At 30.6% G+C, this 19,510-nt stretch overlaps 2 protein-coding genes across 2 annotated transcripts; both read right to left on the bottom strand.

Moving 5' to 3' along the window:
- Positions 1-6,613: 6,613 nt before the first annotated feature.
- LOC141685813 (protein TIC 20-II, chloroplastic-like) lies at positions 6,614-7,288 on the bottom strand. The gene has a single exon (XM_074490893.1). It carries the CDS (start codon positions 7,286-7,288, stop codon positions 6,614-6,616), a length of 675 nt encoding a protein of 224 aa, XP_074346994.1.
- Positions 7,289-13,155: 5,867 nt separating this feature from the next.
- Positions 13,156-18,030, bottom strand: LOC141682521 (membrane-associated protein VIPP1, chloroplastic-like). The gene is made up of 11 exons (XM_074487210.1): positions 17,826-18,030; positions 17,311-17,435; positions 17,089-17,199; positions 16,914-16,978; positions 16,748-16,829; positions 16,316-16,390; positions 16,107-16,177; positions 15,939-16,021; positions 14,049-14,113; positions 13,710-13,784; positions 13,156-13,579 (listed from the first exon to the last, which is right to left on the bottom strand). The coding sequence occupies exons 1-11, from the start codon at positions 17,947-17,949 to the stop codon at positions 13,463-13,465; spliced, it is 993 nt and encodes a 330-aa protein (XP_074343311.1). The 5' UTR covers positions 17,950-18,030; the 3' UTR covers positions 13,156-13,462.
- Between the last annotated feature and the right edge of the window lie 1,480 nt (positions 18,031-19,510).

Below are 19,510 nucleotides of genomic sequence, written 5' to 3'. Positions count from 1 at the left end.
AACTAGAAGAAAGTTATCACGTTTATGAAATATAAAGAGAGTTGGATCGAGTGTACCATGAATGAAACCATTGTTCACAAGAAACTGGCTGAGACGCTCGTACCAACAACGAGGGGACTGTCTCAATCCATAGACAGATTCCTTGAGCATGTAAACATAGTTAGGGTACTTTTCATTAATAAAACCTGGAGGCTGCTTTACGTATACTTCTTCCTTGAGATAGCCATTTAGAAAAGCGCTCTTGACGTCCATTTGGTAGAGCTTGAACTTCTTGTGAGCTGGAAAATCCATTAAGATTTGAATAGCTTCTAATCAAGCTACTGGAGCATACGCCTCATCGTAATCGATTCCTTCCTGTTGGTTGTATCCCTGAGCAACCAAACGAGCTTTGTTTCGAATAATGTTACCATCTTCCCCTTCTTATTTTTGAAAATCCAATGAGTACCAATGTTCTTGGCATCCTGAGGAGGTGGGACGAGTTCCCAAACATCACAACGCTCGAACTGATTAAGTTCTTCCTGCATAGAAACTAACCAGTTCTCATCTGCAACTGCTTCTTGAGCGTTCTTGGGTTCGAACTCAGCAACAAAAGCACAAAATGCAAACATATTGTGAAGTCTGTTTTGAGTAGAGATTCCTTGATCTAAATCAGTGAGAAGATTATCTGGTGGATGATTCTTCACAGTTCTAGAAGACTTAGAAAGATGAATATTATTCATCTCTTCCTCATTAGAATTGTCTACCTGGAAATGAATAGGAGGTTTCTCATTCAAAAGAGACTGTCTCATTTTCGCTTGTGAAGATTTGTCCATAGGAGTAACATAGATCATATTAGAAACACTATCAGGAGTCTTTGGAGATCCAGAAGATTCATCTGAAGCTTGATTTGTTCATAGAGAGTTATCAGAAGACTGAGATGGACCTAGAGAGTCTTGACTGCTTGATTTGTCAGAATGAGACTGACTCTTTTCAGAATGAGACTGTCTCATTTGGAAATGAGACGATAGATCCGCAGTTTCTTCATTAATTTGAGATATATTTCTTGAGGATTCATTGAAAGCAATATTGATGGATTCTTCTACTTTGTTCTTGACAGAATTATAAACACAATAAGCTTTGCTTGTTGTAGAATATCCCAAGAAGATTCCTTCTGTAGATTTTGCATCGAACTTGCCTCGATTATTTTGAGTAGAGTTAATTTCAATTTGCATCCCTTTGGTTTCAGCATAATGGGGATTGGGTCCATAACTTTAATTATATACAATATACATCCCTTATATTTTAAGACCCTTATAATGACCACCCTTCGGCCGATTTTTGTTAATTTTGATCTGACTAGGGGTAAAATGGAGATATTAAGTATAAAATATTTAAAAAATATATTAAAAATTCAAAAAACTACAAAAAAATATGTAAAAAATATAGTTAATTTTTTTAAAGTGCGAGTATCTATTTAAAAATTTTATAATGTGCGTGATAATTATAAATATATCAAAAATTATTATTTAACTTGGATATTTTAATGATAAAATAATTAAATAGAAAAACTAAAAAAAATTATTATTATTTTAAAAAAAGGCTTAAATCGATCTACCACTCGATTCAATTTTTTTTTTAAAATCATTCTATGTTTTACTATTTTTTCAATATTTTAAATTCATTAATGCTTTATTTAAATATTTTATATGTGTTATCTCCGTTTTACCCCTAGTCAACTGAAACTTAACAGTCAAAATTGACAGAAAATTGGTTAAGGGGTGGTTATTGTAAGAGTATTAAAACCTAAGGGATGCATATTGCATATAATTAAAGTTATGGACCCAATCCGCATTAAGCTGAAACCGACGGGATGCAAAATGAAATTAACTCTTTTAAGTATCTAAGATAAAACACTTTGAACCAAATACTCGAAAATAATTGATGTTAGGAGTATTTTTCTTAAGCAATTCATAGGGAGTTTTAAGCAAAATAGGACGAATAAGTACTCTATTTAAAACATAACAGAAAGTGTGTACCGCTTCAGCCCAAAATTTTCTTGGAAGCTTACTCTCATGTAGTAGAGTTCTAGCAGTTTCCTGTAAATCCCTGTTTTTGCGTTCCACTACACCATTCTGTTGAGGAGTACGAGGAGCTGAGAATTCATGAGTAATTCCCCTTGATTTACAGAAGGTTATGAAATCCTTCTCGAATTCATCTCCATGATCGCTACGATTTGTTTTGAGCTTAAAGGAATACTTTGTCTCAAGGTTAGTGATAAGATCTTTAAACTCAACAAAAGCTTCATCTTTAGTGCGTAAAAATAATACCCAAGTAAAACGAGAATAGTCATCAACTATAACAAATGCATAATTCTTACCACCAAGACTTACATAACTATCAGGACCAAAAAGATCTAGGTGAAGAAGCTGCAAAGGATTAGTTGTTGACACACGATTCTTAGCAATAAAAGATGTGTTTACCTATTTCCCTAGCTCACAAGCCGAGCAAGGTTCAATCTTCTTGTATTTCAGCTTGGGCAGACCTCATACCAGACCATGAGAAGAGATCTTTCGAAGAAGATCCATTGAACATGACCTAGATGTCGATGCCAAAGATTCTGTTGATCTTGAACAGTAGCAAGACAGATTTCCTCCTGCTGTTCATCAAAATCTATCATGAAAATATTTCCTTTTCTCCTGGCAACTAAACTCATTAGTTTGAGTACCAATGTAGCATACATCTTTATCAAAATTAACTTTATGACCAGCATCAGTAAGTTGACTTACACTAATACGATTGTATTTCAAACCATCTACTAAACAAACGTTAGAAATAACAAACCTGTCATTACCAATGGTGCCTTTTCCAATAATTCGGACGGTGTTAGAGTCTCCAAGTGTAACTAAACCACCTTCCTTGGAAACTAGAGATAGAAACTTGGATTTATCACCCGTCATATGATGTGAACAACTACTATCGATGATCCATTTATTTCGCGGAACATGGACCTTCAAGCAAACCTGCAAAGATTGCTTTATCTCTTAGGTATCCACTTAACCTTGGGTCCTTGTTGGTTAGTATCATAGATCTTATATAAATGTCTATCTGATTTCTTAATACACATTTGAACAACATTAATAGATGCATTAGCAGATTTATATTTAACAGATGATCTATAAGATGAGTTTGAAGAGTGACCCTTGATACCACATAATCTAGATTCAGAAGTAGTGTGACCAGATTTGCCACAATCTCGACATTTCTCATAAGGCATCTTATACTTCATAGGAGCTCGCTTATAACCACCTCGAAATGCACGTTTCTTGATTGATTCGCACCCTAATCCTCCTTTATCAAGAGAAGATTATTGTTCAGCAAGTAAAGCATTCAATGTTCCTTCACCATGAAAACATTTTGCTAAATCTCTTTCAAGATGTGCAATTTTCTGCTTTAGTTCAGGAACCAAAGGGTCAGGAGCACTGTCTCTTTTGTCATCTTCTGCAATGACTGAGGCTGTCTCTTTCTTCAATGCTTCCAGACAAACATCCTTCATTTCAATCTCATTTTCGAGATATAGATTTTCCTCATAAAGCTTAGAAATTTTTTCAAGCAAAGATTTATTTTCTGCAACCAAGGCATCATCCTTCATTGGATCGTCCATTTCACTAAGAACTTCACTTAAGCTTGTTTTAAATAAGCATTCTTTTCTTTTAGCTTCTTAACCTGGACCTGCAAATTCAACATAGATGAAGATATATTTGAATTATATTTTATATTTTGTACCTCATCATTATCACTGGAGCTGTCCTCGAGTCCTACAAAGCAGAGTTGAGCAACTTCATCATCTGAATCGATCTCAACATCAGACTCGTCATCACTCCAATTGATTAATGCCTTTTTTTTGTTCTTCGGCTTGTAGATGTCCTTTTTGAAATTCCCTTTCATTCCATATTCAAAGCATATATCCTTCCATTGATTTGTTTTATTCTCCTTGCTAGGATTAGATTTGAAATCCTTCTTCGAAAATGGTGACTTCATAGGTCGTTTAGAAGCATTCCGTTTGACAAGAAATTTATGAAACTTCTTGGTCAGAAGAGCAATTTCCTCATCAAAATCATCAGGGGACTCATTAGCTTCGGCATTGAGTGCCAGAGTATTTTTACGAAGAGCTTCATCTTCTTCATCATATTTGCGTAGCTGATTTTTGAATTCTTCCAATTCACCGAACAGTGTTAAAGTGTCCATAGTCGAAAGCAGTGTTGAATCCTGCATAATGGTAACCTTTAGAGTGAACTTCTTTGGCATTGCCCTGAGAATTTTCCTATTGATCTCAGATTGAGGAATGATCCTTTCTAGTAGTGAGATAGAGTTCATCAAAGTCAGGAATCTTCCTTGTGCATCTCGAACACTTTCATCTCTTTCCAACCTGAAACCTTCATAATCGCTCATTAGCATGCTAAGTTTAACTTTACGTACCTTAGAAGTGCCTTCGTGGCTGACTTTGATCGTATCCCAGATCTGTTTTGCAGTGGTACATGTTGATACTCTTCGCAACTCAGTAGCTACCATGCCATTAAGAAGTGAGTTCATAGCTTTAGCATTGGAATTTATTGCATTCACTTCTTCAGGAGAGAGATCCTTGAGAGATTTGGGCTTTCCATCTTTCATTAGAATTATAAAGCCATTTTCTACAACATCCCACTCGAATGCATCACGCTGGAGAAAGATTTTCATCCGGAATTTCCAGTCATTGTAGTTTTCATCACCTTGGAGCAGTGGTGGATAGTTATTTGAATACCTATCTGGTTAAGCCATGGATCGCTAGCAAAATAAACACTAAAAAGAGAATTAAATGCACCTGCTCTGATACCAATTGAAATTCAAAGGCTCGATAGATAGTATTAAATTTTAACTATCAAAGCAAATGGGACAGTCTCTTATACAAATGGGACAGTCCCTTTACAAATGGGACGGGGTATGGGACAGTCTCTTTTAACTGCAGAATGAAAATAACTGAAATGAAAGTGCAGTATGCTGAAAACTGAATAAGTAAAAACACCAGAAGTTTTCACTTGGTTCGGCCCTTAAACCTAGTCTATGACCTACATCCAAGTCCCTATGCCAACTAGCATAGAGAATGTATTATATCAACTTTAATAAAGAACTTACAGTCTTTTCTTGATTACAAATATAGCACCTGAAAGAAATTATTTCCCAAGCTAACCTTGCTATCTAGCCAACTGCTATTACTTAGCCTTCTAGCTACCTTGTTATACTTTGGAATCAAGTTTTTCCACAACCCGGCACAAAGTCAATATAAATACACGTAGTGATTAATAATGGAATATTACAACTCAAACTAGATCTTGTTCGTCTGGATATGTATCTCGGTTATAATGAACAAGAAAGTGTTTTCAGATGAAGATAGATTTACGTGAAAGCATTAGGTTGAAATCTGAAAATGTGAGTTGTATTTATAAGCAAAGTTCTAACAGATTTTATTTTCAAACAAATGTTAAGATAGATAAGATTTGAAACAAGTTTGTTTGAAAATATTTGAATGAAACTTGAAAGATAATTTGTTAGTTTGTTTGAAATAGATAAACCAAGTAAAAGATAAATTTTGAATAATTCAAACTTGATTTATAAGATATGGTTTGTTTTAGATAAGATAAAAAAATATTTATCTAGTCAAAAATGATTTACATAAAATCCTAAACCTTCTCTGCTAAACTTACATTAATGTCGTATAAATCTTGTTAAATCATTATGTTGCATTGAGTTAATCCATTATGTTGAAACATCATCAGAAACCATGAAGCTAACACTATGTACTTAGAATATAGGATATCTGAGGCTCACCTTTTATTCCAAAACTAGTCGGTGCTCGGTAGCTATAAGCCTATTGTTTTCCGAAGTCATATTCTGATCATGTTTAATATGATAGAACATATACCACAAGAACCTTCGAAAACAAATAGTTATACACTTTCACTAGCATTAAAAATTGAAGGACTGAACTAATACATATATGCCACTTGTTCTAAAATCATGTACTTCACCAAATGCCAAACTTATATGACACTAATTGATCAGAGTAGGATTGCAAAAATTCGCCAAATTCAAACACGCATTTTAAAATTTTGATTCTAAGTTATATAGATATATGCTTGTTGTCTACTGAAAATCAGTCTTTCTTATTAGAAAATCCACAGAAAACCTTATACAAATTAATGACAAAGAACTTGTCTACTGAAACTTGGTATTTCTTTTCAGAAAGTACACACACCAACCGTATACAGTTAGTTAAATAACCAAGAACCCTATTAGCCTACAAAGTAACGCGTCAACTTTATCTTCAATCCATTTAAACCGTTAGAGAATCAATCTGTATCATTATTGATTAAATAGGTTTAAAATTTGTGCCTCGATTAATTAGGTTTTAATAGACTGTTGTGTGAAATAAGCTTCAGTGAGCAAAATTCCTAAATACTATATTAGATACAATATACTATATCAAACACTAACTTTAAAGTACACCATTACTCAAAATTCACAACAAAAAAAAAAAAAAAAACTTTTGACCATTAATATTGTGTCCTCTGGATAAATTATTGTAAAATAATTAAGTACCTCAGAGATATGTCGCAACAGCATCAGTAACCAAAGGAATTTGAGGCATCTTTCCTAAAATAGTATTCACCGTAATATAAACAAAGCCACACACCACCAGAAGAAACATTAAATCACAACCAATCCGCATCCCCAGAGGCCAAATCCCAAAAGCTTTTAATAAGAAAAATGGCACCTGCAACAAAACACCAAGAAAACTAGCTTGCAATGCATTGTGCCGAACATACTTGTGTAATTTAGGGTTTCTAATAACAAATAATTGAATAATAAGAAAGGGAACATAACGTGTGAAAGGAGTGGAGTTATAGAGATGGTAAATTGCAGGGTATTGACCCGGAGGAATGTGGTAGGCTCCATATCCAAGGCCGTCTAAAAGAGGTAAAGTGTAGATGGCAGCGGAGAGTAAGCGGTCTGTGACAGGAGTTGAGTTGTGAGCACATGCAGAGATTTTGAGGTTATTAGTGCGTGTGAGTTTGAGGGGTGTGTGTGGGAAGCTAGAGGGAGACGAGAAGCAGACGGTGGATCGGAGTGGAGGACCGAGATAAGTTTTTCGGGTTGAGATAGGGCGGTGAGGGAAGCGGAGTTGAGAGAAGGAGGTTGCTTGAGAGGCAAGGAAGAGGGAGAGGGACAGAGGTGCAGTTATTAGCTTATAATCTGTTTGTTCTAGGGTAAACATTGTTAATGTTAATGTTTCTTGTGTCTCCGATATTGTATTTAATTATACTAGTGATGATGCACGGCTCTTATTTATACTTATATATTCTGAACTCTATTTTGTATAATTTTATTAAAATTTTATATAAACAATTAAATACTAAATAATGATTATATAATTATAATTATAAATTAAGTTCAAATAATATAAATATTATATAATTGATGAGATTTTATTTGTAAATAATATAAATAGTATGTATTTTGAAAACTTATATGTATCTTTATAAATAATATATATGTTTGTTGTTGACGAGATTCGAACATAAGAACTTATATATATATCGTTAATTCCTTATTAATAATAATATAAATATTTATTGTTAACGTAATTCGAAAATGACAACTTTGAATCTAACGACTCAATTATATTTGACGAAAAAATCTGACGATCGTGATAAAAAAGGATAACCAAAATGAGGATTAAACAAACTGCAAATTATATTTCATTATGACTATTACAATATTACACAGTTAGAGCATCCCAGGGAAAAACCCTTAGCAAAAAAATCCTATGTAACAACTATTATACATAACTAGCTTAAAACTCGGGCGATGCATGGATTGCACAATTTTTTTAATATTATATAAATTTTTTTTAAAAAAAATTGAATTTTGAATTTTGAATTTTTTTTCATTTAAATCTTTCAATGATATGACTTCATAATAATTATATTTATAGACGTATATGTTCATAACTTTTTAGAACATTTAAACTATTTTAAAATGATAGTATTGGTAAGGAGGAAAATGTTATTATAATGAAATTATTATTTTATTGAGAGTAAAAATATAATGTCTTCATTATGCTGGAACCTTAAAAAATATTATTTTAACATGTTTATTACTTAATCGATTAACATTAATTGTATAAAAGATATTTGAAAAGACAATATTACTGACCGAACGATATAGTTTTATTGATAATTTTATGTGTATTTTTTTAAAAAAAAATATTTATGTTTTAATTAAAATTTGATTTTTAGTTCACATCAATAGGATGCGAATTATACTTAGTCTAATATTAATTTGATTTATCTCGGATCAGTGGTTTATATTATTTTATTTTAGAATATACCGACCAAATCAAACTAATTATTTTTAGTTTAATTTTAATTTTTTTAAGTGTGGATCAATAAGATAATTTTGTTTTAGACTGAATAATTAGTATATATTATTTTTTTTATAACTCGAATTGTATTTTTATTTTAGTTTTGTGATAGTCTGAATCAATTGTATAATGTATTTTTTTTTATCCTAGATAAAGAAAATATATTATTTGTTTATCCAAATTCATTTGTATAATTTTTTTAGGAGGGCCGATAATATTATTGTTTTATCTTAGCCTTATTCACATGACATATCAATTAAATCTTAAAAATTATATTTAGTTTGCTTATTAATTTAGCCCGAAGTAATAAATTAGAATAATATAAAACTCGATATGAATTAAAATATAAATTGGTAGAAGAAGTTGAATTTAATATAAGTTATAATGATACAGAGTTCGATATAAAATAGAATTGAAATTGGTAAACAATAGAGGAAGTTGACGTCAATATCAATTAGAATTAGAATTGATCGACCCAATAATTATAATTAAAATAATTAAGTAAGGGTATTAAGTAATTTCACTAAGTACCGACCGATTACCAAACTTTTAATGTTTCGTCTATTATAATATAGTATAAATATGTATAAATTTGGACACTCCAACCATCTAAAACCCTTCACTAAAATTATAGCCAACCTTTATGAATTGTCTAAATTTGTCAAATTTCAGAAGAGTTGTAACAAAGCTGTAAATATAAATTTAAGAATATGGTCAACATTATTGGAGCATTATAACTTACAGGTTTAATAAATTTTACATAATTTTTATTTTATATTGTGTTAGCCAACCATTTTAGTTACTACAATTGGAGTGCTCATAGGAGATTAAATTAATGCATTGATTTGTTTGGGGATACAAGTTTGTGCAGGAAACGGTTACTAGGTTGCAAAATTTACGTTGTAGACTTCTTGTTACGACTTCGAATGCGACATATATTTTAATTAAATTTAATTTCAAATTTCTTATATAATAATATCAAATATTATTCCTTAAATATGTTTCATCATAAACAATTTTAATTTGGAAAAACAAAAAACCAGCAAAAAGTTTATTATTTAAAGAACAAACTATAAATATCTAAAAATATACCACGACAAATTTCTCAATTTATTTTTTTCTTGGACTAAAATTTGGCTGGCTGCAATCTTTGAGAAGAAACTATGGTAGTGTAAGCACCGTGCGAACCACATTCAATTTATTTAAGGAGTTCAAAAATGTTTTTTTCTTTTATTATTATAACAACTAGCATATAATCCGTGCGAGCCAACATGTCATTTTTTATATTTTTTTTGTACACCTTACAATTATGTTACTAAAATTCTTGATTGGTATAATTTTCATGTAAAACATTAATAACATTCATAACGTTTTTAATATATCTCATTAATTATATACATATTTTCTTATTTCTGTTGTGTAATTTGTATTTACTAAATTAATACAAGTAGGGTAGTCATTACGTCTAAAAGGAAAAGATTGAAGTTTATCCATCAAATATTATCAATATGTTTATAAAAAGAAACTAAAAGTTACATATATGTATATTACAGAGCGGAGTAAATTTTTTGAGTTTTGGTCAAATAAACCCGAAGTAATAAGATATTTTATTATTAAAATCATTACTAATTTACAATTATCTTGCTTAATTTAAAAGTATTAGTAATGCATAATTAAAGTGGTCAAGACCTGCACTCGTAATATTCAACAAAATAGAATTTACACTACAATTAATATAAGTTTATTTTTAAGAAAAATGTTATTTTTTCAATTCAACGTTAATGTTGATTTAATATCATTGATAATATCTTAATTCATTAACTAGAGATCATCTGGGCCCGTGTACTTAACTTTTAATCCTATCTATTATACAAAGTTAATTTTATAAGATATTAGATAATTGTCAATTTATAAATTAAAATTCACAAAATCTATTTAATTTTTAACACATTGAAAAAAAACTTAAATTTAATTGATTATTCTTATTTTCATAATATAAAATATTTTTGTTATTTTATTTCAGTATATATATCAATAACTCTGAAATACACCATTAAAATTGAATCATAAAGATAAAGTCACATGTGTATGTGTATCTAAATTATTATATATTATATTTTCGAGTAAATTATGTTGGTCTGGTTTATTCATATGCTAGATATTTTTGTCATGTATATATCTAATTGTTATTCAGTAAATTACTCAAATAACATTTATTTATGATTATTCAAAAATTATAATTATCTAATAAATAAATTACAATTATTTATATATCGTATCGTAGTAGTACTGACAATCAAATAATATCTATTTTTATTTAAACAGAGTATCACGTGACATAAAAATAATTCATATATCGTAAAAACTAACTACTGAGAAGTTTTTTTCCAACAATCTGAAGATAAATTTGTACTAATATCACCATTCAAATCATTTTGAAGTTTTTTCATTTATAATTCTAATATTTCTTTTTATAGTAACTTGATAACATTGTATATTATTTTTCTAAAATTATATATTTTCAATATGATGAATTTTTTTAAATATTAGTTGAACTTATTAATCCTTTTAAAATATCGACTAATATTAATTTTTTTATTTAGATAGCATAAGGATTAAATCAAACAGTACAATACATTATAGTTTTAACCTTTTTCCCAATAATTCAAAATAAATGTACAATATTTTTCAACACTAATTTTTTTTTTAATTTATAATTGCTAATTTAAATATATTTTTTTTCAAAATATTGAATTCTATAATTTTTCATGTTTCTTATATATATATATATATATATATATATATATATATAAGTTAAGTTCTATTGAGTCCTTATTTTTAATTAAGTACGGAGTCCATAAAAATAGTATAATTTTTTTTGTAAAGCGTATTATAATGTGAATCATGTTCTACAAATATTATTATTTTAATAAATATCTTGCAAATCTCGTACATTTGACAAGTTGAACATTGAAAAACATATGATTTTATAGAACATATGATCAGTTTGAAGAACACATGTATTTACGTTGTAGAACACGTAATACACGTTTATATAATGTAGTTTATTATTTTGGTTTTAAATTATTAGAAACATAAAATTTGAACCATTGGTTTATAATATAAAGTTAGGATTTTGGGCCCTAGAATTCCAAAAAAAATAGGGACTTTATATACTTGATTACTTATATTAACCATGTCAAATTGAATAATATAAAATTTAAGATTTGTCTCACAAACATTTGAATATAAATATATCTTTAGTTAAATAATACAATAAATAAACTACTTTTATGAAGAAATGTCTTACTATTTTTCAAATAACATGTTAATGAAAATTATTAATTTTACTTTATAGTCGTAGTTTAATTTTTTCTAAAGAGAATGGAAAAAATAGGATTTTAGAAGCACCTCTTTATAAATTCACCATCATTTAATAATATTTTAAACCTGATTTTTTTAAAGTGAAATTTAATAAATAAATTGATTTAGTATATCTTCGTAGTTTTAACGGAGTTTATGATATCTCATGTTAAATTTTGAGTATATTTAAATATTGGGTCAAGTTTCAGATGTAATAATTTAAATCCAGTAAGTTAGTAATTTTGATACATAATATCAAATGACTTGATCGTATAAAAAACTCAAAAATATTAATTTTTATTAATATAAGATATTATAAAATTTATCCTTATTGGTAAGATATTCTCGTCGAGTTCGTAATTTAAATTTATTAAACCTAGATAGTAATGATGCATAAACTTGATTCTATAAAAATCTCAAAAATATTAATTTTTACCAACGTAAGATATCAAAAAAAAATTCTTTGTCGATAAGATTTTCTAGTCGATCTCATAATTTAAATTAAACCTCACGTAGGATGTGGTATTTAGGGGCATTTCATTTAGTCAAATTTCGAGTTTTTTTTTTAAAAATAGGCCAGGTTCTAATTTTGAATTCAAAAATAAATCAAAATACGCTAATTATAACTTATTAAATATGTAGTATATATATATTATTTATATAAGTGTATCTCTTTTCAACATATAAAAAAATTATTTATATGTACAATTTATTTTTTAATAAAATATATATTAAAAATGTACGAGACATACTTTTCAAATTAAAAAATTATTTAATAAATAAGGGAATGATTCATTTATGTATTATTCTTAACTTTATATCTCAAATTCAATTGTTCAAAATTAACTCTATAAATATTTTAGTAATCATGTTTAAAATCAAATAAATTTTCGCTATTTACGACACTCACATAATTATGAATGTAATTATGAATGTAAAGACTCAGGTTCAATTCCTCTCAACAAACACTTTTATATAAATTTAAAGTATATAGATACATTAGTCATTTTAATAAGACGTTTTAATCTTATTAATATTATCACCATGTTCTCTTATTATATATAGAAGAGATAACAATGAAACGTTGATACAACTTTTTTTTGTATTTATTTACAACCGGAAATTGATAGCAGAATCACATAATAAGAAATTTAAATTTTATAGACAACCGAAAATGTTGGTCGACCTTTTTTCTTTGGCTTGAGGGACAACATTAAAACAAAGATGTATATCAATTTAAAGAGCTTAAGATTTTATTCTGATTTTCTTCAACCACCTTACGTACGACTGATTATTTAACAAAAACAACACTGGTTCTAATAGTAATACAGATAATGGAAAGTAGTCAAGCCCCATTAAGATCAAACAGTTTTATGCATTGAACTGAAATACCTCCCGAATACCAACAAGCCTGTTGCTAACTATTTAAGATTCACAGTATAACCTAGACTTGCCAAGTCCTGACAAGCCTGTTGCTCACGATTTAAGATTTACAGCATATCCTAGATTATCACATGCATTTTTCTTGCTATAGTTGAAATGCATTTTTCCTCCCGATAAACAATTGTGAGACTTTACTAATGAAATTTCCCAAATCAACCCAAAAATAGATTCATAGATGCAGTAGGTGCAATCACAGTGAGCATCTGTGGAGTTGTATATTCAATAATCAACGGCTTTTCTCCTAAGTTCATTTAGCTCACTCTCAATTTCAGTTTCTTTAAAAGGAAATCCTGAGTTTGCGGCAGCAGTAGTTCTCCCTGGGGGAAGCTGTCTTTTCTGTTTAGCCCAAAAAACATTCAACTACTAAATATTGGATTAAGTTTGAAGCAGATAAAAAATATCTATATCATAGCATGAGTAGGACTTGAAACAAAGGAAAAGAGCATCCAACATTATATATTTCTACCTTTGTACTTCCAGACAATTTTTTCCTCAAACTCGCAAGATCATCATCAACTGATGAAGTCTCTAGCAATGCAAACTGCAAATAGATGTAAAGAGTCAGAAAGTCCACAGAACATTCTTCAATGAAAAAACATATTTCTTGGATAAGAGATATTGGCCATGATTCCAAAAATGGTTCCAAAAGAATGACATATATACATATCCATCTCATTACAAGTTGAAATCACCATTGCAACTACACAAAACATTAAATGCTTCTACTGAAATATCATATGTACCAAAATGGTTGATGCAAAAATGAGCAAGTACTGACAGATTTTGGTGACAAAAGAATTGTTACCTGTCCTTCAAGGTCGTCAGTGGTTAGCTGATTAAGTGCATTTGCCTGAGACTCCATAGCCACAACTGCATAAAACAAGGTAGATATTATGCTTTATAAGTATATAATTACTAAAGCTACTATGATAGTATAATTATATGGCCAAAACTACACCAAGCAAAGGTTTGATCATCAAAGAATATATCATTACCAAGATTAAAAGCAAAGGCAAGAAGTTTAAAGAATCATATCTATTATCTATCATTATTTCACAGACAGGCTTGTGACCCATACAATTCACAGATATTTACTGTTTGTAAAAAATATTTATACACAATAGTGTTTAAACCAAAATGTATGATGTTAATACCAGGTATCGAGATGTCGACCTCTCTTACCTTATGTAATAATTTTAATATATTATCTACTAAAACATATGTAGTTGCCAGGTATTGAAGTCATCACCTTTATTTATGAAATAACGTTCCGTCATTATTTGTACTTGCCAAGTATGAATCCAGGATATTTGGTAGTGAGTAGTGAATGGCCAATTTCTTGGACAAGATCCCTCTCGCACTCGATACACATAGGATATGACATGTTCGTTTGCAGAATTACACAATTTTGTTGCAAAATAAAGTATAGTTTTTCGAATAACAAGGTACATACTTTGAAATATCTAATTTAGTAAAACACGTCGATACAAATTCAAACTATAAGCCTACAAAGTGTTCTTAAGATGACATTTGAAATAGAGGGTTTGAGAGGTTTGATTGCAGTTTCGATAACGGAACCTGCTTGACTTAATGGTATATCTTTTTTTCCTATCATAAAGGTAGCATAGGCTCATCTTTTGAAGAAGATGACATCAGAGGCTCTTTTTCCATACTGTGGCTTCAGTGTATTACTTCTTCTATCAACTGATGACCCTAATTCTTCTAAATGGCTCAGCTCTGTTGAGACATCTAATGAAGATGGTTATCACGAAGACCACTAGTCGACGACTAGTCAGCGACTAGTCGACGTGCCGAGAGTCTCGAAGCCCGACTTGGGGCCTTTATAACCATAAATTTGGAGTACCATATACCCAGTGACAATACACAAGAAAAAGATGGAGATAAAAATTATATTAAGATAGATGACTTTGCTTGATATTCATCATATTTATGTTTTTATTTGCTTCGATGTGTTAGATGTTTAGAATATTGATGTTATTATGCGGTACCTATGCTTATTTTTGAACCTTTTATTTTAGTACTTTTGATTAAATTTATGAAAATGATGTTTTTAGTTATATTATATATTAAATCTAGTAATTATATGTATAATGAACAATTTGTCGACTTTTTACGACTATTCAGGCGACTTGCCGTCGAGGCTCGACTTGGCGCAGTGATAACCATAATCACTACGACAAACTCTAGGCACAGATCAAGATTTTAGTAAGAAGAATGATTTACTTTGAATGGTGGATCATACGTACGAGATAGATGGTAAATGATATGCTTCTTTCACAGCATTATGTAAGTGCATATTCTGTTATTACGATTACACAATCAACTAAAAACAAATGCATATGCACCTTCATAAACAAATTACATGTTACCTACTTACTGATTGATTAAAAATGATAAACTAGGCACCTAGTCTATAGTTATATTTCATTCATAAAAAATTATTAAAGAAACACAAAAGACAATAGCAACTAGCAAGAGTATACTCCAAATAAATTAATGCTGAGATAGAAGATGCAGGCTATATACGTAAAAATGGCAGGGCCTTGTATAGTACTTTTGGCACGCTAGGGACATTAAATATTATAATTTCATGATCAGAGTACCTCTTGTCAAGAAGCGGGTGTATAGAAGAAACTAATTAAGTAAAGAAAGGGCAAAAGAATGAAAGCCTAACCTTTTTCCTCCATCTTTTCGAAAGCTGAAAGGGCAGAGCTTGTATTGACATTGCCCAAGATACCATTGAGTTCAGTTGCAGTCCTAAGAAGAAGTAGCAACTCAGCATTATATTAAACAAGCATTCTATAAATATAAAAAATGAAAAAAGTTGAAGATCGAAACAAACTTTGCTGACTGGGCCCGTGCTTTAAGGGTATCTTTCTTGGACTTCGCCTCCTGTATTTTGCTCTCTAACAGCTGTAAATCACAAGACATACAGCCAAACACTAGTTTTACACATTTACTTTAATCTTAATAACAAATTTTAAGTTACCAAATGTAAAACTGCAAGCCTTCAAAAACATTAGCACGCGAAAAAAATAGAAATCAACTTGCCCGAGTTTTGGAGACGAGGTTATTAACAACACCTTTTTGCTGATCAACTTGCATCTTCATAGCAGTGGCATTGTCCTGCAGCACAAATAAAGACTGAGTTGAGGGACATCAGAAATTGAATAACACAGAACAAACAGAAAGTATCTGAAACCCTTCATAGCTGTTCTTAGTATTGCAAGTCCAATATCACTTTTAAGGGGAAAAGTATGATAGCCTACAAGCACTATGCAAACACGTATTAAATTCTTGTCAATCAATTTTGACAACACATTTAGAGTTATGCACCTTCTCTAATATTTACAACCAGCTATTCCACTTTTGAAACTGATCTACGAAGATAATAATTTGGGGGGGGGGGGGGGTTGCAGAGGAAGGGTAAATAGGGAAATGAAGACAATGGATTGAGATGTGAAGTGGTTAGAAAGTACATACAGCCAACGTCTTGCGCCTTTTAAGAGCCTCGCGAGCAAGATCCTCATTTCCCTTCTCAAGAGCAAGTTGTGCTCGTCTGTACCTAAAAACAAGATGCGATAGATGGGAAGTACAAGGGGAAATTGTATCACTTTTTAAGGGCCTTATAAAGATTTATTGTCATTACCAATCCTCAGCAGCCTGTTGTGCTGCTTTGTGTTTGTTTTCCAGTTGCTTCTGTGATGCCAGGGTCTTTAAAAGAAAAAGGTTAAGGAAAACATAAGTGTCTTCCATTCCCTTCACAAATTGCTAAACCGAAAAATGCTTCTACTCCAGCAAGTAATATATTATGATAAACATACTTGGGCTGTAGCTTGACGCATCTTTATTAAATCATCATTCATTTCCGAAACAGCTTGCTCTAAGATCTTCTCAGGGTCTTCAAAAGCGCTCAAAATTGCATTTGCATATGACTAAATTCATGACATAAAGAGATAGACAGAGGATGTTAGTAACGCATTACAGCATAGAAGTGAAAACACGAACCGCACAACAGAGATCCAACATATAAATTCATAAATGACCTTGATAACCCTAGCAAAGCGCTCAAACAGGTTCATACGAGTACCAAGAGCATTAGCACTAAAACCACCAGATTGCCATCGGTTGGACTTGATTAAGCGTATTCCAGCAAACTTTTGTGCTCCCACTGCAAAATCATGAGGTTCCCAAAGTTGGAATAACCAACCTAAATTGTAATGCGCGCTAACATGTACAAAACTCTACACATTGTCCACATAAAATTACCTAGTAAGTGTATCTTAACAATTGAACACAACAGGTCTTGAAAATCATCATATTCTATTAAACTAAAAAGGACAAAGTGTATTTGTGTTATACACAACAGCTCTCAAAATAAGAGCTAAAACGACAATTAAAATAAAAATCTACATAATTGATTTGCCTCAATAATTTGAAACGAAAAAGCCCAAAATTTAACTAAAACTAACATATAAACAAAAATACAAAAAGTGTATGATCCTATACTGTAAGAGCATAAGTGAAGTTTATAAGGGAATAAAAATGTAAAAAATAGTACCAGAAGTGCCAAAAAAAGCAGTATTAGGAGGAGGTTGGGCCTTAACAATGAAGAATTTATTAGAAGAAGTGTTGGATATGTGTAATGAAGTTGAGGGCATATGTACGGGTGCTCTTATTGCCATCTTTTAATTTAACTTGTCGAACCCACTGGTGATCTGCGTGTGTACTGTGTCTGTGTGTGAAACAGGGAGGCGAGAAAAGGGAAAAGACGATCACCGAGTAAAACAATAATCAGGGATGTCAAAAAAATTCGAAAAATTAGATATTTTTCCGAAAAATCCGCATCCGTATCTGAGAAAAAGCGGATATTATCCGTATCCGAATTCGGGATATTCGAATCCGAAACTAAATAAATATATGATATTTAAATTATATAAATATATAATTGTATATAATTTAAAATTTATTTTTTTAGTTTATAGTATGTGTAAATGTATTAAACAATACGTTTATACAAATTTTATATAATTGTACACATACTTTATACATATATCAATATATTATTTGTATTTAATCGTAGAAAATATTTTATAATCAGGGTCAAAATGGTAGGGGCAACAAAAAATTCAAAAAATCCGATATTCGTCCGAAATATCCGCATTCGTATCCGAAAAAAGCAGATATTATCCGTATCCGAAATAATGCGGATATTATCCGTATTCGAATCCGATGATTGCGGATGCGGATACGGATATCCGTATCCGAATTATCCGTTTGACAACCCTAACAATAACTATATTAAGGGTTAAAAGGCAATATTTGTCGCTCAACGAATAAGTAACTTTCAATTTGATCATCGTATTCAAAAATATTTATCTTAAACATTACATCCAAATTATTAAACAAATAATTTTTTTATCTAGAGAGATCAAAATCCTCAAAACCCTAATGAGAGTCGGCCGTCCTTCATAACTATCATCCATCCTTCATCATCCCCTCCTTCCATCAAATTCACATCCGTCCCATCCATCCTCTCGTCCTGTTTCCTCCATTTCTAAATCTTTAATTTCTACTAAATCCTTTTGGGTGTGATCTTGTTACCGTACCCATCTTTTTGGGTTGTTGATTGTCCCCAATTTTTGGGTGTATATCTTTTTGCCTTTTTAATTCGTTGTCATGTTGGATTAAGAATGATTTTTATGGTGTATTGGGAGATCTGGGCAACCCGCTTCAAATATGAAATTGTGGTACGTCGCACAACAAAGGATTGTTCAATATATGGGGCATCTATACCCCCGACCTCAGTTGGTGTAACTGATTAATATGAACACTAGTTTATCACCGGTTTTTTATGTGCGCAGGTCAATTGTGATTCTACTATTTTCAATGATAGTGGTGTCGACTGGATTGCTCGAGAAACTTTTTTAATCATTTTTATTATCAAGAATATTTATATTCTATCTGTTAAGCAATCTGAAAACAAAACGGATATTTGTTTAGCTAGGTTTTTGTTTCACAATCAGGTTGTAGTTGTCAGTTTGGGGGTTTGTCCCGACTGTGTTCTTATGTTTTATGTTCAATAAAATTTTATTGTTCGTCAAAAAAAAATTATCTTAAACATTACATCCAAATTATTAAACAAATAAAAAAAATCACTTCCATTAAATAAGTTAACTTTAGCGGAAGAACACTAAATTAGACAAATATCCGTCGATTAGTTAATATCCGATATATTAATAAATC

Source organism: Apium graveolens, chromosome 9 (assembly GCF_009905375.1).
Source record: "Apium graveolens cultivar Ventura chromosome 9, ASM990537v1, whole genome shotgun sequence".
NCBI classification, from domain to species: Eukaryota; Viridiplantae; Streptophyta; class Magnoliopsida; order Apiales; family Apiaceae; genus Apium; species Apium graveolens.
Note: the sequence above shows the minus strand (reverse complement) of the source record. Positions and strands in the feature narration are given on the sequence as shown.

Coding starts and splice junctions, on each gene's coding strand:
- LOC141685813 (XM_074490893.1), bottom strand. CDS start 7,288: ATGTTTACCCTAGAACAAACAGATTATAAGCTAATAACTGCACCTCTG.
- LOC141682521 (XM_074487210.1), bottom strand. CDS start 17,949: ATGGCAATAAGAGCACCCGTACATATGCCCTCAACTTCATTACACATA. Junction 16,979..17,088: donor TGCGTCAAGCTACAGCCCAA/GTATGTTTATCA, acceptor TTTCTTTTAAAG/ACCCTGGCATCACAGAAGCA. Junction 16,022..16,106: donor GCACGGGCCCAGTCAGCAAA/GTTTGTTTCGAT, acceptor ACTTCTTCTTAG/GACTGCAACTGAACTCAATG.